The following is a 20,040-nucleotide window of genomic DNA, read 5'->3' on the forward strand; positions in this document are numbered from 1 at the left end:
GACTGCATCTCTCACACACACACACACCCCAGCCTCGAATCACAGAAGGGATCCCACTGGTAGTTGTCTCCTGAAAAGGCCCCAGGCCACCCACCTGCCCACTACCCATGGCCCATCATTGTAAATAAAGCTTTATTAGCACAAGGCAGGCCCACAGTACCATGTGTGGCCTAGGGTCCAGACAGTCCCAGATGCTGGGGTCCTGTGCTGCCTCCACAGGGCACAGCCTCCACTGGCCCTGGACCCCTGATCTTCCCCACACAGGTTGCACACGAGGGAGCCTTTCTCTGACCAATGCCACCTCCCTCCTGACCAGGGAGTGGGAGGGACTCAGGGAGGAAGAACCTGAAGAAGGCCCTCAATGTTCTGGGAGGTTCTGGAAAATTCCAGTGAAAAGGCATCTGTTCTGCAAACCCCAGCCAGCAGCCAGGGCTGGCTGACGCATAGCTGAAGGAGGGACAGGCAGGCTCTGGATGCCTGGGGATGGTTCTAGAGAGGGAGAAGCTGGGTTTGGGCTACACAGAGGGTCAGCGCTCCCCAGCTGAGGGTGTGGTCAGCAGGCACGCAGGGAAACACCCAGGAGGCCTGCCAAGACTGAAGTCCCCTCCTGGACAGAGCTATTTGCCGACACAGTCATTTCTTGGCAGATGACATGAGAGTGCTGACCTAAGATTTCTAAACATGCTGTCAAGTGGGTAAAAAAACCAGCCGGGAACTGTCTGGTCTCGTTTTCATAAAATACCAAAGAGACTCAGGGAGCGGAGCACGGCAGGGTGCTTGGGGACTGCCCAGCCGGGGGTGCAGATGGGGCCAGGCAGGCAGGGTGCTTGGGGACTGCCCAGCCGGGGGGCAGATGGGGCCAGACAGAGAGCAGTGAGGCTGAGTGCTGCCCGCTTGCAAGCCAGAAGTAGCAGGGCCCTTCCCAGAGGGCACCGCCAAGTAGAATGTTAAGACAAGCTTCTCCCGGTGCCCAAGATGCCACCCAGCTCTTCCACAACACAACTTTTCCAGGGACTATCTGAGGAGCCCTCACATAGAAATTCCGGAATAAAAAGATACTCTTGCCACAAAGGTGCTCCTCCTGGTCGCCCTGCACCCACAGAGCTGCAGGGCTGAGTCAGGAGCTCACAGTGGGACCCACAGGGACACCCCCAGAGCTGTGCTGCCAGGTCAGCCTAGCGGGGGACACAGCTGCCAAGCCGTGCCCCTCACACATGGGGACAGGGGGGCCAAGGCACCCCGCAGAGGGGACAATGAGCCGAGACTTGCCAAGGGCTCGTCTCTGGGCTGATTTGGCCCTGAATCAGGGTTTCCAGCCCCACCAGCTGTCGCCTCTTCCCAGATCCCTCCTTGTTGCAGCCCGCAAGTCTGAACAGGACTGTCCCTGCTCAGGGCCCCCATGCCGTTCACGGGAGGCTGGCACAGGGCCAGCTGGCAGCCCGGTGAGGTCCCCATGGCTCAGTCCCCCCACAGCGTGGGATGGGAGAGCTGGCTGCGAGGCCAGGAGGCCTGGATGGGGTTTAGAATTTAAATATGGTGGGGGAGAAGCAGGGGTGGGGAACAGCTTTCCACGGATTGCATTGGCACAGATTTATCTGAACTGAGCTGAGGGAACTTTGCGGACCTTGCTCCTGCAGCCTGCAGAGGGAAGGGTGCTGCGGCCAGCCAGGTGGGGAGGGGCTGCGATGGACGGTGCTTACGGCTCAGGGCAGGCAGGGACAAAGGCCCTCTGGCCCCCGAAGAAGGACCCAGAAGACGCAGCGGCCAAAGGCCAACAGCGACAGAGCTGGTGGCTCGCCTGCAGCCTCCACTCCGGCACGGGCAGTCTGAGCTGACCACTGACGCTATTCTCCCTTCAGCCAGGCCTCCCTCCTTGGCCGCTGGCCCTCCTCTCAGGCCAACATGGACCTTTTTAAAGAAAATCATGATCATGGCATGAAGCCTGCTGCCCTCCGTGTTTCTGAGTGTATGGTCGCGGGTACCCAGGACATCCTCCCTGCTGGGCCTCCATCACCACCATGCACTGTCAGGATGCCTCTTACAAACTCAGCCTCTCTCCCCAACTGCTGCTGACTCCCCAGTCCCACCTGCTCCCTGCCAGGCGCTGGCACCTGCTGTTACGTGCTGCCTCTTCACCGAAACAGTGGGCCAAGGAACTGCAGTGGGCACTTCCACAGCACCTGCTCACCCCTGGCTTCCAGCCCACAGCCCGGGGTTACGACTGCGTGGAGGAGGAAGTGAGTCAATTTGCTAAAGCCATTCAGCTGAAAACCAGGTATCTCTGACTTCAACAGCCAAGCTCTTTTTGTCTAAATCACGGGTCTCGGAGCCGAGACCAGCGTGTCACTGTTTTTGCAAATCAAGATCCCTCAGGACGTGGTCACTCCCATTTGTCTGCCGAGTGTCTGGGGGTGCTTGCCCTTCACAGTGGATGGACAATGCGCACATGACACTGACCACAGAGCCCACAGCGAGGTGGCTGATAAGCGGGGTTGGCTGCGTTCACTCCCCGCAGCCGGCAGCTGAAGGGCGTGCGTGCGCACACGGCCTGCCTGGCAGAGCCCGGGCACCTGGATGGCAGCGTGTCTTACCAATACAGCTGCCTAGAGCATCTTGTATAAAGCCACTCTTGCACTGTAGCTTGGGTCTGCAGCGGAAGGATCCCAGAGTATTCTGACAGATAAAATCGGGGAGGCAGTTATGAATACCACTCTCACACTCGTCAATATCTGGTATATCATAAAAAAAGGAGATGGTTAGCGAGGGTCCCGCCGGGCAGCCGACAACACTTCAACATCACAACAGTCACTTTCTCTTTTTAAATGCCCATTACTCAGACTACAATCCCCAAACGTCCCAACAGCGAGGTCACACCTCAGCAGGGCCGGAAGCTGCCAAACGGCGCTCTTGTTGCTAAATGCTGACTTTCTCTCCCCACCCGTCACTCTGACAAGGCCAACCTGCTGTGACGTAGTAAATAACCCAGGCATTTTTCTGGTGCATACACCTACAGCTATTTATTCAGGCCAAGTGCATGTTTACTTGCGATATGAAAACAATTATCTTAATGGCCATAAACAGTCTCTACAAACATGCCCAATCCCGAAGCGCTCACCAACCCCCAAACACTAGCAACTAGCATGTCACGACAAGACTTTCTGGAAGTTCATGGCCGTCAGTTGCTCAAGCGTGTGTGTACACTCAGTTGGCCGGGTCCCCTGGGCAGCTCAGGGCTGGACTGCCCAACCTGGGTGCGGGGCAGAGGGTGCCACCCTGGTCCCAAAGCGCACAGGTGACCGGAAGTGGTGCCTTGCTTCTGAGGCTCCCTCCAAGTCCACTAGTGGTCATGTCCCCCTCCAGGAAACCATGCCCTCAACCTGCCCAACAACACCTCCAGCCAGGCTGGGCGACAGCAGCAGCCACAGCAGGGCATTCTGAACTTCAAGGAAGCCTGGTGTCAGACGGGAGCCGCTGCTGTGTAAAACTCTCTCTCTCTCTCTCTCCCTCTCCCTCTCTCTTTCTCGCTGTTTGCAGAAGGCACATGCAGGAGCACGTGACATTCGAATCTGCCAGGGCAAAGGTGAACCTCCACTAACCCCAGGACTAGCAGGGTCATGCATGCCTGCCCACCTCACTGCCAGCCCTGTGACGTCTCATCGCCCTGCCCCTGCCTGCCCCGGCCCCGGGCACACTTGGCGAGGTCTCACCTTTGCAGTTGTTGTCCTCCGTGAGCTCATAGCCCGTGCCGCAGCTGCTGTCCCGCTGGCAGCGGAAGGAGCCCACCGTGTTGATGCAGGACTCGCCCAGCCGGCAGTTGTGGCTGCTGGTGATGCACTCGTTGACATCTGCAAGAAACCAGAGTGACCGTGGGAGGGACACAAGGACAACAGAAGGTGTGGACCAGGCCTCGCGTGGTGCCTGGGAGTGGGCTTCCCTACAGGCAGCTTCCCTCTGCTGCTCTCTGGTCTCCCCACCCTGAGGCGTAGGTCTCACGGCCAGCTCCAGGGGGCACCAGAGAGCCCAAGAGCCTGCTCAGACCCTGCTGACCACAGCCCAATACCCCTACCTTCACAGGAGACGCCGTCTGGCAGCAACTGGTATCCCACAAAACAGGAGCAGACCACCTCCTCTCCCGTGTCACGGCATTGCTGCTTGCAGGGCCCACCGCCTGCGGGCAAGAGTGCACGTGAGTCAGGTGCTGGCCTTGGCTGGAAACCACTGGGCCTTGCAGTGCAGACTGGGTCCGGGCAGAGGTCCCTGGGGCAGGCTCCTGGGAAGGTGGGCTCCCGGCTTGGCACCTGCGGCCTCACACAGCTCTTGCCCCCACGGAAGAGTCCCACTCTGGGCAGCAGCAGGACCAGGAGGTCTTGGCAGGGGTGGGGTGGGGGGTCTGAGTCACTCCCCTCCTTCCCCTCCTGGGCCTCAACCTGTCACATTGCCCCCCCCGATTACCCTTCCAGCTGCAGCCTGAGGCACAGCCCTGCTGGCCCAGACTTGTCATGTGAAAGCAGCAAAGTCTCATTTCAGAGAAACCTGCCAGCCACCGCCCCAACCGCAGCCCACTAGCTTCAAGTCCATGACCCACGGCTATAGCTACAGCACCAGGCACACAGCCGAGCCCCCCCACTCCGCAAGGAACTCCCCCAAAGCAAGCAGTCCCACTGTGTGCTCACAGGCCTGCAAACCTGGTGAGCTTCAGGCCACACTGCCATGGGAGAACCTTCCTGGGCAGCCCCTTGGCATGGCCCCTCCACACCCTCTCCTCACCACGGCAGAAGCGGCTCCCAGCCAACAACTGGCCACGCCTATGCAGACTGCCCTTCGGGCTCAGGAGCCCCCGAATGGCCAGCGGGGGACCCCAGCTCACCTCGGCAGCGGTCGTTCAGGTAGGGGTCCTCTTGCTCCTCCTCCTCGGAGAGCTTAGCTAAGGGAAGAGAAAGGCAAGATGGGCATCTGTCACAGGGTGGACGTACCCAGCTGGCCACATCTGTAACCTGGCAGGGCACCGAGCTGGCCCTTCTAGAAACAGCCACTCACCCAGGTGGGTTTCTTGGCATGCCCATGAGCCAAGCAAGTGACTTCTACATGTGAGCCGTCACTCGGCCCTGCAGCCGCGCGCATGGCAAAGGCTGCCAGAGGCGACAGGTTGGATGACGTCCACCAGCTGACCCTGTGACATGGTCACACTGGGCCTGAACAGCTCACCCTTCATTTCTGGACTTCCTTTGTCATAGGCCAGGGCTGGTGTGTGGACACTCTGGGTGGCCCCCGGCAGGCCCACGACAAGGTCAGTGGAAATTAAGAAGGCTGTGATGGTGATGGGAAAGGAGGAAGAGAAGACAGTGGGCTCCTTGGGGAGGAGGGAGCCTGGAAGGGGGTCCCTCGAGAGAAGCCCAGAGCCCAGGGCACAACCAGCCACCGACCAGGGACACAGTGGGGATCGGGAGGGTGAGCTTGCTATGAAAATGTCACCTCTGACCCCAGAGGCTAGGGAAAGACGTGTGCTGTGGTCCTGATCCCCAAGTCCAAAAAATCAAAAATTAAAACAACAGGTGCATTTGGCCCAAGAGCCCCAAGTCTCAGGGACTACAGTGCCACCAAATGGCTGGCGTGACTGACAGCTCTAAGTCCTCCCTTTTGATCCCTCACTGCTCAACTTTTTAGAATGTATTGATCAGACAGAGCCAGAGTTTCCATCCAGCTACGCACCACCCCAGTGCCAGAACAGCCAGGGTTGGGGGCTCATGGTCTCCTTTGTTGTTTAAACAGAGGACGATGATGTCCAAAGCCACCCAGCAAGTGTGGGCAGGAAGACCTCTGCGTTTCTCCAGGGAAATTTTCACAAGGGCTCAGGAAATCACAGCCTGAGCCTGCCCCCCTGGCCCATGTCACTCAGCCGTGGCCAAAGCTCCAGGCTGACCCAGCTTGGTCACTGTGGGGGAGGGCAGAGAGGCAGAACAGGCAGGTGCATGGCTGGGGGTGCCCAGGAAGCCGCTCGTGGGCGCCCATGCCCTCCAGCTTAAGCAGGTGGCCATTAGCAGAAAGCAGGGCCTCGTCATAACCAGTGGAGCCCCCCAACCTCTCGCCTATCTCTCACCTCCAGAGATAGGCATTAGCCAGGACAAGGGGGGCCAGTGTCCTCTCCCCACCCACTTGCACTGTGCCCTCGAGCACCAGGTCCTCGTTGGAGAGACCAGCCATCTGTGCTGGCCAGCGTTGTTGGAGAGTGGGAGGGAAGGTGAGGACACGCAGCCACCCAGGACCCCATCTCCACCCCTCCCAGTCACTGACACACTGGGGCTGTGGTGACGTGGGAACGAACCCCCAGGACGAGGACTCACGTGACACTGAACTCCAAGCCCATGGCTCTCAGGTGAGGCCACGAACAGGAAGCGGGTCCAACCCTGGACTCAGCTATGTTGGGTAGAGGCAGCAGGAACGGCGCACACTCATGCCATCTGCTGCCGTGAATGTCAAGTGTCCCCTTGGCTGGCCATGGACACTGCTGGGACACAGTGTGGACGTGGCTGGGAAGGCATTTCTTTTATTTGTTTTTAAAAATGTGTTTATTTGGCTCTTTTTGAAGTATCTTGTAGTGCTTTTGGAAGAAGGCATTTTTTTAAAAACATATATTTATTTGTTAGGCAGAGAGAGTGCCAGAGAGCTTCCATCTGCTGACTCACTCCCCGTGACGCCCCCGCAAGCAGGGCCAGGCCGAGCCAAAAACAGGAGCCCAGAATTCCACCTGGTCATCCGTGCAGATGGTAGAGGCCCAAGCACTTGGATCATCTTCTGCTGCTTTCCCACGTGTGTTAGTAAGGAGCTGGATCGCCAGTGGAGCAGCCAAAACTTGAGCTGACATTCAAGTATGGGATGCCAGTCTGCGGGCAATGGTTTAACATGCTGCGCCACCACACTGGCCTCTGGGAAGGCTTTGTTTTTAATGAGATTGATCTGTAAGCCAAGCAGATGACCGTCCACCGTGTGGAAGGCTCTGTCCCAGCAGTCAAAGCCCTGACCGGAAGCAGCGTGACCTCTCCCAGGCGGAGAGAATTGAGCAGCCAGACTCATCAGGCCTCGGGGCTGCTGTGCAGCACTGGAACTTGCTGGCTGCTCAACACGGGGTCCTTCAGCATCCTCGGGGGACTCACCATGAGTACCTCTTGTGGACTTTAAACCATCATCCGTGAAACAGCCATTGCTAGAGTCTAGAGTTAAGGGATCAGCAACTAGAGCATACTGCCAAGGGTGGGTGCTGGGCCCAAAAGCTAACAGCTAACACCCATGGGTATCAGTCCCTGCTCTGCTCTCAGTCCAAGCTCCCTGCAAACACAGACCCTGGGAGGCAGCGGGCACTGGCTCGCACTTAGGTCCCAGCCACCCACCGAGGAGACCCGGGCAGCGTTCCTGGCAGCCCTGGCTGTTGCAGGCATCTGGGTGCCAGCCAGAGACGGATGGCTGTCTTCCTGCCTTGCAAACCAACAGATGTTTCGAGACATCTGTAACTGCTCTGTGATTGTTGCTTGTTTTTTCATGTTTTCGATCTGTGGTCGTGGCACCTGCAGATGAGGGCTTGGGGGAGGGCTGTCCACACATGTGCAGGAAGCCCCAGCACAGAGCCTGGGAGTGAAGAAGAGGGAGCTTACCTGTTTGTTTTAGGTCCCCGACGCTGCCAGGCACGAGCTCAGCTGTCTCCTGGCCCTTCACGCAGCACGCCCTGAAGACCTGGCCGCACTGGTAGCCGACCATGAGGTTGTACTCGCAGCTCTGGCCCTGGGCCTGGGCCGCCCGCCCCAGCAGGCAGCAGTGACAGCACCTCTGGGAACACACGGCCAGCGCCTGAGCATGCGCACACGGGACAGGGGCCACCCACACCTGGCCTAGGTCTCACTCAACCTCAGCCATCAATGACAAGGGCTGCCCAGAGAGGAGACTCATGGCCCTTGACCTTGGCACGAAGACCTCTCTGACACTCATTGCGACCACGCTGGCAGCCTCATGGCAGCCACCCTGAGCTCCCGGCCCTGCAGAGAAGCCTGGAGCCCTCCGGGCACGGGGCATGGCTCCCCATCCCACACCCCTCTACTTCTCCAGCACTGGGTGGGGAAAGTGGGGGACATGTGAACGGTCTCTGCTCCCCGTCATGAGCAAAGAGCCTGTGGCTGCTGCTGACCAGCATGGGGTGTGGGGCAGCCTCCCCATGTAGGCGGGAGAGGACCCGGGTCCTCACCTTTACAAACATGGCCTCAAGGCCAGCACTGTCCTCGCGGGGCGCAGCGCAGCTCTCCTGCTCGCTGGCAAGGTTGATGCCCGTGGTGCAGTACAGCTCCTCCAGCTGGCTGTGGCAGCACTGCTCCTGGACCATCCTGCGGGCAGGGGCGGGGGTTGGTTAGCACACAGGCCCTGGCAGTGGGACCCACACCCCCACTCCCACAGGCAGGGACGACATGAAGCTGTCCTCACGGAGGCTCACCGGGTATACTCAGTGGGAGAGGCCGGTTGCAGACAGGTGATTGGTGTGAGAACTGGAGACCCACAGGTGTGGCTAGAGCAGGGCCTCGCCGGAGGCTCTCACACCTGTGGGTCATGGGGGCCGGGTTCACAGGAAACGGCTCCAGGCAACAGTGTGCCACATGGCTTGCTCAGACCCAGGAGGGCAGAGCAGCTGCGGTGGCAGTGCTGGCCATGGCCCTGCCCAGACTCCCAGGAGGGCATCCACAGCAGCCAAGGTCTGAGGCAGGCAGGAGGACTGTGACTGCCGAGACCTCTCTCCGACACAGCCACAGGGCAGTGTTAGCTCGAGGCCTGGTGTGGGAGGTCTGAGTTTCACAGGTGGCTCCCTCCCAGACCCAAAATAACCCCAGCGTCAGCCAAGGCCAGCAAGGCCAGGAAGGGCTACCTGCCCTGCTCCAGCTCAGAGAGAGTGGGGTCCAGCTGGGCTGCCTGCCCCTGTCTGCTGTGGTGCTGGGGGCCTGCACTGGCTCTCTGGAGCTAGGTTGGGACTTTAGGATGGCTTTGCCCACATTGTACAACAGCACACATCATGCTTTCCATAGATTTGCAAAGGACAGGAATTCCACTCAGAGATGGACGTGCCTGGTTCACAACATTGTTTGATAATCCACTTAGCTGGGACATACTAGCTAGACATGCGTGTGATAACCAGATCACCCCAGACACACCAGCTCAACACATGTGTAATAACTGCTCACCCCAAGACACGCCAGCTGCACACGTGTATAATAACGCGCTCACCCCAGACATGCCGGCCACCTGTAGCCAGCAAGGCTGCGAGCAGCCCTATGCCCTGCCAGCAGCAACACCAACTGCTCGCTCCTCTGAAAGCCAGCACAGGGTTATGCCCTGAGCTCGCACGCCCATGTGTGGGACTGACTCAACCAGGGCAAGCAAGGGCTGGGTGCAGCATCTGCACGCTCCCTTCACATTCACCAGGACGTGGTGCAAACAGCCCAGAAGCCTATCAGCACAGAAAGGGGCGAGCAAACAATGAGTGGGGGAGGCATTGGGACACAGCGGGGCAAGCCGCTGCTGGGGACTCCAGCATCCTGTATCCCATCAGAGCACCAGGCAGTCCCAGCTCATCTACTTGTGCCCCAGCTCCCACGGTGTCCTTGGAAAGGAGCAGCCGACTGTTCCCAGTGATGGAGAGCAGGAGGGTGCTTGCCAGGGCAACTGGGGAGACGAAACATGAGGGACACTGATTTCCACTTCTACGAGATGGAAAGTTCTGGAGAAAGAGGGTAGTAACAGCTGCACACAACGGGAATGCAGAGATGAAGGGGGCGGGAGCACCACTAGTTAAAACGTGGCTCAAGGGTGAAGGTACCCACAGCCCGCACTGGAGGGCCTGGGTTCGAGTCCCAGCTGCAGCACCTGACAGTGCAGACCCGGCAGGCGGGTTCAAGTTGCTGGGTTCTTGACACTATGAGGGAGGGGGCCTGAACTGAGTCCCATCCCCTGCCAGGAAGAGCAGCACTGGGAATGTCAGGCAGCGAATGCTAGCTGTGTGTGTGTGTGTGTGTGTGCGTGTGTGCGCGCGCGTGTGTGTGTGTGTGTGTGTGTCTCGATCTCTCTACTTCTCAAATCTCCTGCAAAAAAAATGGCCAAAATAGTCAATTTTATGTTGTGGGCTTTTTGCTGTAATTCTGCACAGGCTCCAGGGCGATCTGGGCTCTGGGCTCTACGAGGAGACCAGCTCTGACTCCTCGGGTGCTGATGTCTATCCCAGGATGCAGGATGCCATGCCAGGGTCCCCAGGGCTGGGAGCAGAGCCGGCAGAGCTTCCTGCCCAGCTGACTGGCACTGTCCTGCTGGGCTTGCTGTCACACCTGTGGGGCATGGCGACAATGCCCCCAGGGGTTGCACCACAGCCCACAGCAGCCATGGCATAGCAGTGACTTTGCAGTCACCAAGTTCCACCAACATCAGGGAGCCCTCCTGGGGATAAATTCCCCAGCAGCATTTACAGGTTCACAAATGCCAGGCCTCGCATAAGAGGAGCACCTGGAGCCTGCTCTGCCCGCAACCCCTCTGCCTAGCCCAGCCAGGAGACTGGATGATTGGTGGTTTTCAAATATAGACCAGGCTCCAGGAAAGCCAGTCTGCGCTGTGAAGGTCCAGCCAGTGTTCATGAGCCCTTGGGGCAGGAGGGAGGGACTCCTGGAGCTGGGCACGCATGCCCTGGCTGGCCCCCTCAGGCTCTCCCCCTGGCCAGCAGCTCCCGGAGTTTTCAGAGCTGTCCTCCCCGTCCACAGCCAGAGATGTCCTCCCCGTCCACAGCCAGAGCTCTTGCAGGCCTGTCCACAACAGCCCTCTTCCCACCACGTCTCCACCAGGTACTTGGCCAGACACCAAACACCCAGCTCCCAGTGACACGCTGCCACCTTGACACTCCTGGCACCAAGCTTGACTCAATTTGGGTTGACTCAACTTGCCCTCATCAGACACTCCCCCAATCTTGACCACATAGCCCTTAGAGCTCCCTGTCTGGGACGCCACTGACCTTAGTGGCAGGCGGCACCCTGCCCCCGCCCCCGGTGTCAGTACAAGCGCCAGCATCCTGGAGGGGTGTCCACCACATCCCTAACGTCCTTTCCTTGTCAGCCTCCTGCCAGCTGACCGCAGGGTCAAGGTGGGAGTGAAGGCAGAGGAATTCCACAGGAATGATTCCAGAGCCCCAGCAGCCTGGGGCATGCCCTGACATCATCACTAAACGGCTGTGTGCAAGGGGCGGCCCATCTCCTCGTCAACAGGATGGAGCTGTAATCACAGCTAAATGAAAAGACGCAGGGTTGGCATGGTCGGGTACCACGCCAGGGATCCATCTGCAGCAGGTATCTCATGCGGGCACTGGTTCCAGTCCCAGCTGCTCCACTTCTAATTCAGCTCCCTGCTTGTGGCCTGGGAAAGCAGTCGAGGACGGCCCAAAGCTTTAGGACCCTGCATCCACGTGGGAGATCCGGAAGAGGTTCCAGGTTCCCGGCTTCGGATCGGTGCAGCACCGGCCGTTGTGGCTCACTTGGGGAGTGAATCATCAGCGGGAAGATCTTCCTCTCTGTCTCTCCTCTCTGTATATATGACTTTGTAATAAAAATAAATAAATCTTTAAAAAAAAAAAAGATGGTGGTTCTGAGCTTTGTGCCAAAACACTGAGGTGACATGAGGGTACGGGGAGGAGCAGCGTGCCAGCAGTCCAGTCCAATGCTGGCTGCCACATACGGGGCTCGCCCGTTGTGAGACGTCTCAGTTCAGGCCTGGCTCACCCCCACCCTGGCGGGGGTCACAGGTGGCCCCATTTCTGTCCCCACAGTGCCAGTGGATCCCCACTCAACCCCCCACCCCGTTCTTTGGGAGGAAACCACTTGCCCGTGCCTGCTTCATACCCATCTCCTGTACCCCATTCACCACTGAGAGCCCAGCAGCGGGGCCTGAGCCCTGGGTGAGGGTTGAGGGCAAACACGGGAGAGCGTGAAGAGAGCCACGAAGGCAGGGGCGGATCGTCATCCTGACAAACACACCATCCCTCCCTCCCCTCGCTCTGCTCCAGGCAGCGGCCGCCACCAGACCCACCTGCACTCCTTGGAGTCGGCAGAGTAGGACAGTGAGCAGTCCCGGTGCTGGGTGGCCATGCGCTGTCCGTCGGCACAGCAGGCCTCCATGGAGACATCCGTGGCCCCTACACAGGAGAGAGAAGGCAGCTGGTGATTTGTCACTTGCCCACGCTGGGGGCCCATGCCCAAGCTACCCACCAGGCACCCACAGCCTGAGTCCCAGCTACAGCCACAGATCCAGCCTGGAAGAGACAAGCAACAAACGAACACCAAAGGCCAGACTCTCCAGCTTGCACCTGCTGAACCCAACCCTGATGGCGGTGCCCAGTTCAGCATAAACAGCCTGTGGGCACGCAGCCGCATCGCTACTTCTGACAGGTCTCTGCCCTTATGGCCTGCCGGGCAAAACCGACAGGTGCAGCCCTGTGGCCAAATACCTTGGTGCCCAGCATCTGGGGGAGCTGGGAGGAGGGGACCCAAGGCTCCACCGGAACACAGATTGAGCATGGGGGTCTCAAATGCAGGAATCCATGTTTCTTGAGCAGCTTCTGGGACCCGCAGAAGTAATTTTATCTTTGAGTATGGAATGGCCAGCCTGTGGACCACATGATGCCCACGAAATCGCTTGATCTGGCCCTGCCCAGACAACTGCAGGCAAGACTGGAGACTCAATACACTTATACAGCAGGCTGACTTTTAACTTGACAAGTCTGCACAGCCCCCCAAATGATGTGACCAGCATTTGGTGTAACCAATATTCAGTGTGATCAATATCCACCCAGCCTCTGCCAAGGAAGTCTCCCTGCCCTGGACGCAGCAACTAAGGCTCTCTGCCCTCCCTCTCCCACAAGAGGGCTCAGGAGCTCGTGGGCCCCAAAGCAAGGGCAATGTGGCCCCTAGGCCTCTCACAGGAAGTTTCCTGAGCCTTGGGGTGAATCCAGGTAGGGGTGCTGTTTTCTGCTCCCCGACTGGGCTCTCAGGGTGGCCCCCAGACAGAAGCCAGCCCTGGGGTGAAGCCCAGATGGCTTAAACCCCAGGCTGAGACCAGCCACACTGACCACAGCGCTGATCCCTACAACCAGGCACACGTCGAAGGAGAAAACAGAAGCTCCCAGGGCAGGGTGTGGTCAGGGCATGGCAGAACTGAAGCCAGGAAGAGGGGACACCCCCCCAGGACATCTCCAGGGCTTCCTCCCTACTTCCTAACATCCCGCCCACTGGCCTCACTTCCATAACCACAGATGGACTGCCTCCTGTTCCCGGGCACACTGGTGCCCACAGCTGCAGCCTCAGCCTCTCTCAGACTCAGGCAGATGCACGTGGGGTGAGCGCCGGTGCCCCCGCCATGGGTAGGTTGAACCTCGTTCTCTGCAGGACATGGGATGCCCGGGAAGGACAGTCCCGGAGCTGGAACTCCCGAAAGCGGGGCTGTCTGGCGGCTGCTTCAGGGCGGTTCAGTGCACAGCCTGGGGCCTGGGGTTCCCCATCAGTGCAGGGCAAGTGTCTACAGAGCCCCAGTCAGCGTCCCTCCTCCCATGTGGTGCCCACTCCCAGCCCTGCCTGACACTTGCTGACACCTAGGCTCCTCCCCTTCCTCTAGGGCCAGGGACAGTCTCCCCATCCTCTCTGTGACCCTGCGGCACCAACCAACCTCAGCACAAGCATCAGGGCTCGCCGAGTGACAACAAGGAACCGGAAGGACCACCCCGAAGGCCTCTCGGACAGGACAGGACACCGGGCCTGGCAAACAGTGAGGTGGGAGGCCAGTGCCAGGCTGGAGGGAACCATGGCAAAGCTCAGGGTTAGCCGGCATTCCAGTCAGAGCTGGGACATGTCCTTGGGTTGGGTTTGACACTGTGGAACCAAGTCAGGTCCAATCGAACAAGTCAAAGTCACTGGGAGAGAAAAAACAGTGGAATGGGGTGGGGCAGGAATAGAAGCCGGTGTGCACTGAGGGACAGTGTCCGTGGGGGACAGGAGGTGCTCTGCATGTGGAGGTGGTGAGGGGTGTGCACTGAAGTGATCGTCTCCGTCACCGAATGGGGCCTTGAGGGTGGCTAATGCGAGGAGAGACATGCTCACCCCACGTCACTGAGGCAGGACTCCACGCCCGGTGCAGGCTCCGGTTCATGCTGGGGTCGGCAGCAGACAGCTCATGTAAATGGATTCCTGCCACTCGTGCCCCGGGTTGGGCTCCTGGCCCCTGGCACTGGCCTCAGCCCAGCCTCAGGCACTGTGGGCATCTGAAGAAGGAGCCAGCAGCCCGTGTCTCTCACTATCTCTTTCTACTTCTCAAATAAATGGATGCTTATGGCTGGCACAGAAGCTCAGCAAGCTAATCCCGCACATGCAGTATCAGCATCCCATTTAGGCACCACTTCAATCCAGTGCCAGCTGTCCACTGCCCTTTCGTCTCCCTGCTTACGGCCTGGGAAAGCAGCCAAGGAAGTACCAAGTCCTTGGAACGCTGCACCTGTGTGGGAGACCCGGAAGAAGCCCCCGGCTATGGATCTGCTGAGTTTCGGCTGTTGCAGCCATTTGGGGGAGCGAACCAGCAGATGGAAGATCTTTCTGTCTCTCTTCTCTCTGTAAATCTGCCTTTCAAATAAATAAATAAATCTTGCTTTAAAAAAATCCATCGTTGCAGGCTATCTTGCACCATATCTCATCAAGAAAAGAGTGGGATGTTTTGCTCACACACTCCCTTGTCTTTTTCAACCACCACTGCTTTCCACACTAACGTGAACGCCCTAAACAAGTGGCAATTGCCTAACTACATCTAGAATGTTCTTGAATAGCAGTGGGACAGTGCATGCAATGGCAAGACTTCAAACGGGAGGAGTTCAAACGCTTGGTAACAAATTGTACCTTGGTCCATCAAAAATAACGAGGACTTTAAAAGTTTTTATAAACAAAAACAAGAACATACCCCGGGGAGTGCAGAGAGGCGGCCAGCAGAGGGGCCGGCAGCCACCCAAAGCCCACCGCACCTGTACCCCGCTGCAGGGCTGCTCTCTGCTCGTCTGCAACACAGTGCTCAGAGCTCTCCTGCCGCGGCACTAAAGCGGGGCCTTCAGAGGCCGCAGAGGCATCCCCGCCTCCAATCCCTCATCCTTGTCTGACTCCTTTGTGCCTCCCAGGACAGGAGAAGCTGATGTAAGAAACCTCCCACCACTACCCCACGTCTCACGGGAACCACATGCTGGCAAGTGGCTCCCAGCATCCAGAGGTCACGTCACAAAATAGAGAGGCCTGTGTCGGGGCAGGCCGCTGGAACCCCTCATTCGGGTCCTGAGGCTTGGGTCTGGCTCCAGAGCCACCTGTGGGTCTTCACATCCTGACCTCAGTGTCTCATCTATCAGTGAGGTGAAGCGTGGGGCTCCCGGCCACAGAGCCAGCGCAGCTCCACACTGCAGAGGCGTCCAGTCAGACCACGGGGCATGAAGACGGCCTACGCATGAACGCGCTGTGAGGACAGCACGCGGTGGCTGGCCGGACTCTTCAATGTCCTTAACTGACCGGAGTGAGCAAAGGGTGGGCATCAGGGCGCAGGGACGCCCCATATCAGGGTGCTGGGTTGAGTCCAAGCTGCTTCCCTTCACAGACACTCTCTTTGGTCCCAGAACTCTCCACAAAGAATTAGCTGTGCAGTTGGCACACTGGCTCTGCCGCCTGTGCATTGCCCAGGCCTGCCCCGAGCTGCCACTCAATCACTGTGAGCGACTGAGCAGCCGGGAACATGGCACCTGTGGCAAGGGAAGAGGGTGAAGAGAGCTACAAGTGGCACGATGTCCCCAAACCAGAGGCACTTTCAGATCCGATTCTGGCTCACACTCACCGCCCCGCACACACACACACACACACACACACACACACACACACACAGTTAACCTTACTCCCTGCTGCCCAACCAGGAAACCCTGGCTTCCCCCAGCAGGACTTTAAGTCAAGGGGCCCACCCAGCTCAGCTCCGCTGCTGCGACAGTTTAAGCAGTGGACTAGCAGGTGGAGGACCTCCCTAGCTCTCCTCTTTCTGTAAATCTGTCTCTCAAATAAAAACAACAATGCCCTGAACAGAAGTGGTGACCTGCCTAGGAGCCTGTAGTTACAGCCAAGCCAGCAGGGTTTGAATTTTGGTGCAGTTTTGCATGCATACGACGCAGGTAAGGACAGGGCCCCCCTCAAGGCTGGGCTGAGGGTGCAGGGAGGCAGCACAGGCGCCCTGCACAGGGCTTCCACTTGCGTCTTCCGATGCCCAGGAGCAGCCCCAAGGACGTCCCAGGAGCAGCTGCAGGTCAGATCTGGGACTGGCAGCAAGCCTCCCATCCCGCAGGGACGCGGACTCAAGAGGAAAAACAGGTTCAGGAGAAGTCCGAGGGGTGGGTGGGGGATTCACGTGAAACATTCCAGTCGGGAGAACTGCCCAGAGCAGCGGCGCCCTTACGTCATAGCACACGTTACAGGAATCTCGCCTCTCCAGAGCTGGCCCCAGCGCAGCCTTCCCACCCCATGGTGCAGGACCCTCAGCAGGCCAGGCACCTGGAGCAGCAGGAAACCCACCCTCTTCTGGCCCAGTCTGAGTTGGAACAAGGAGTGAAGGGGTGGGGGACGGGGAGGAGGGGCAGCCCTGCTTCTGGCCCTGCTCTGGCGGCTCCCAGCTGGCTGACCGGACGGACGGCCCAGCCAGACCCCCAGCCCCCACACAGCCTGGAAGTCTCTAATCCCACGTAGGTTGACGCAACAGGCGCCTGTCTGCCTTTTTGTGTGTGTGTGTGATCCCACATCTACAATTACTACAAGAACCTGGATCTGTGCAGCGGTGCCTGCGAAAGCCCATATTAATCAAATTGTTGTGATTTGACATTTTGCAAAACGAAAGCCTTTTATTGTATAAAATACACTGGCAAAAGCCCTAGGCATCTCGTGGCAGCTGACTTCATAGGACTTTGTAACGCTGCCCACAGTACTGTACCACCACCTGGGGGACATCCCAGGAAGGCAGGGGAGCAGGGGTCTCCCCTGGCTGGAGGAGGGGTTACCCCTCCTGGAGTCTCTGCTGCCCTCTGGGTCGCTGCCCGCACCACCGTGCCTGTGCCAGCAACACCCTCCCACCGTCCTCCCAGCCCATGCCCCTCCTCTCCCAAGCTCCTAGCCCTGCCAGCAGGGCGTCTCTATATTATTCCCTAACCCGTGGAGGGTCCCCCAGACCCAGAGTACAGTGAATGAATGACTGAATGTTGCCCAAAGACGCAACTGGCCAAGGCCTGTGCCAACCCAGGGTTGGCACTCAGAGGCTGCCGGTTCCAGGGCCTCCATCTCAACTCCTGGCTAGGGAAATGGGGAGTCAGAAAGTTTTCAGGTGACTCTTGGGGAAAACAGCGGTGGGTGTCCTGGGCCTGGGAAAGGGTTAGCATACGGGCCCCAAGGGTTTCCACCACACCCACCCCCCACACCAGTCCAGCAGGGGAGCTTTGTTGGGGGAGGAAGAAGAGGGGGCTGTGAGCCCTGGACTCGGTGAGGGGAGGCCCCACAGCTGTCCCCTGCCTCGCAAGTCTGGTCTTCATGCTTTCAGAACCCTGGGCCCCACCGCCCAACTGGGAAGCTTCCAGAAGGGCAGCAGCCCAGGCCACATGTTTTTACGCCAAGTCCTCTCGGCTTTGTTCTTTCTCCCAGCGCGACTCCCTTTTAATCAGTCCAAACCAGAAAGTTTTGGAGAAAAGGCCAAGAAAGTTTTGGAGAAAACACATTTGGCCATCCCGAACCTCCCCTCTCCTCCCCTCCTCCCGCCCCAGCCCTCGGCAAATGCCCCAACAGGGATGCAGTGGCCCTCGGCAAAGGGCCACAGGCGCCCTTGGACCGGTCAGCAGCCCAGGCAGCGAGTCATTCCCATCTGACTGCGAAAGCAGGGGGTAGGTCACCCATGACCTTGTGTGGGGCTGCAGGGACTGTGGCTGCAGCCGCACAGAAAGTGCCCAGGGCTACCCAGACCTCACCATGCTCTGACAAAATGAAGAGAGGGTGTATGCCCTTCGGGGCGTGGCTTCGCCCAGGGTGCCCCTGGAAGCCAAAATTACCTAGGACACTAGGCACAAAAGAATGTGGGGGAGATGGCCTGGGGAGGATCTCTGGGGGGGCAGAGGTGAATCCAGCTTTCTCACCCAAATCAGCTTCCTGTCCTAGATGCCCCCTTGCTGGCCGTGAGCCCCCACACTGGGTCTCTCTCCTAGCCCAGTTCCCCACTGGCCACCTGCCTCCCCAGCTCTTGCCCAGGAAGCTTCCTAGGGAGCCCTGTGTCTGCCTCCCTCCTCACCCCAGAAGTGACCCAGGACAGGGCCAGAAGTCCACAGAGGTCCAGCCCCTGCGCGCTCCTCCAGCCTCCTCTGGAATCCTTTCCACCCCACCCCCCACCGGGACAAGTGACCTTTTGACCAAGGAGATGGTGGCCACCAGTAGGGTGTCCAAAACAAAATAAACCAGGGATAAAGACACCGAAGTCCCAGGGGGGTTCTGGGAACAAAAGACTCCAGCAGGGCTAGGCCGGCTAATGGCCCAGAAGAGCCAGGGGGTCGGCTAGGAGGGCAGGGGTCAGGGCTCTGCTGCCCTCAGCACTTGATGCAGAGGACTGGCAGCCACCCCTCCTCCCAGGAGAGCCAGAAGCCTCAGCCTGGGTGGCCCGTACTGCCCGCCTCCGCTCTGGCTGGCCAGGACCTGCCAGGGGAGACGCCATCCCCAGGCTCCGGGTGGGGAGGTTTGGAAGAAACGGCCTAGCTCAACTGGAGCCTGGCAGAATCGCTGGCTGGGGCCCTGCCCAATCCAGAAAGGCGGCCAAGTCTGCAGCCCCCTCCTCTCCATCTGCACCCCTACTTTCTGATCTGTCCCAGCTGCGCCCGACTCCTCCATCCCCTTTCCCCAGCAGCAAGCCGGCAAAACCGCTCCCACCTGGCCAGGGGTGGGGGCGGCAAAAGGTACACGCAGCGCACTCCGGGGCCAAAGCCTGGGGGCTCAGTGACTCGCAGCTAGCGCTCCCCATCCCAACCCGAGAAGACCATCCGACTTTCAGGGCTGGGTGGGTGAGCACGAGAGGGTCTCATGGGTAGGGGTCGCCCAAAGAGGGCAGCGTTGGGGCTGCCAGGAGTTAGGGGAGGGAAGGAGACGTCGCCCCGGCTCTAGACCGCACCGCAACGACCCCGGGGGCGCAGGCGGGGCGGCGCACGGGCTCCGGCGGCTCCACGACCCCCAAGCGCGGCGGAGCCGGGGCAGGGACGCCCTACCTCGGGCCGCCAGCAGCGAGAGGCCGCCGAGCAGCAGCAGCGGCAGCGGGACCCGGCGCGACGGCGAGGCGCGCTCCATGGGGCTGGCAGGGACAAAGGCGCGGGCGGCTCCTGGCTCGCGGGCGCGGCGGGCAGCGCGCTCCACGCTCGGCCCCAGGCTCCGCGGCCGTGCCGGGCCCGGGCGCGCCTTTCAATTATCCCGCCCGGAGGAGGGCGCGGCGGAGGCGGGGCCGACGGGACCCTCCCTCCCCTGCTCTGGGCCTCGCCGGGGGTGGGGAGCGGGGACCCGGGCTTCCCTGGAGAGGCAGAGATGGGGAGCGGGGAGGCGCCCTAGGGCCGGATCCGCCTCCTTCTACCCCCATCTGCCCCTCTCCGAGCGCGCGTGAAACCCGATCCTCTAAGCCCCAGCGAGCCCGACTCTGGAGCCGGATCAGAGGTTAGCTCCGCCCGACCTGCAGAACCTAACCGGGCCTCCAAAGTCTGCCCCCGTTGGCGAGGGATTCCTGCGGACAGGCTCGCCGGCAAGCCCCGCACCCCACCCCTTCTGCTCCGTTCCTGCCTTTGCCGCCTGCCCCAGGAGGTCTCAGGCACTACCAGCCCCAGAGAGCTGACAGATTGAGGCGGGCACGTGAACCCCAGGGAAGGCAGCCTGGACTGGGCCTGCAGCACACTAGTTACTGCAAGAATTCCTGGCTGCA

General features: G+C 59.7%; 1 protein-coding gene across 2 annotated transcripts in view; it reads right to left on the reverse strand.

The window, feature by feature from the left end:
- Window positions 1-19,527, reverse strand: part of FBLN1 (fibulin 1) — a 41,646-nt gene extending 22,119 nt beyond the window's left edge. The window contains exons 1-8 of one of the 2 annotated variants that reach the window (XM_004589424.4): window positions 19,343-19,526; window positions 12,091-12,196; window positions 8,231-8,366; window positions 7,647-7,818; window positions 4,868-4,924; window positions 4,067-4,168; window positions 3,708-3,845; window positions 2,592-2,729 (exon numbers count right to left, since the gene is read on the reverse strand). In XM_004589424.4, coding sequence (XP_004589481.2) covers window positions 2,592-2,729; window positions 3,708-3,845; window positions 4,067-4,168; window positions 4,868-4,924; window positions 7,647-7,818; window positions 8,231-8,366; window positions 12,091-12,196; window positions 19,343-19,421 — 928 coding nt within the window. In that variant the 5' untranslated portion in view covers window positions 19,422-19,526. Of the gene's footprint in view, window positions 1-2,591; window positions 2,730-3,707; window positions 3,846-4,066; window positions 4,169-4,867; window positions 4,925-7,646; window positions 7,819-8,230; window positions 8,367-12,090; window positions 12,197-19,342 lie in introns of both variants that reach the window. The other variant, XM_004589425.2, reaches the window with a different exon arrangement.
- Between the last annotated feature and the right edge of the window lie 513 nt (window positions 19,528-20,040).

Source organism: Ochotona princeps, chromosome 15 (assembly GCF_030435755.1).
Source record: "Ochotona princeps isolate mOchPri1 chromosome 15, mOchPri1.hap1, whole genome shotgun sequence".
Taxonomy (NCBI): Eukaryota; Metazoa; Chordata; class Mammalia; order Lagomorpha; family Ochotonidae; genus Ochotona; species Ochotona princeps.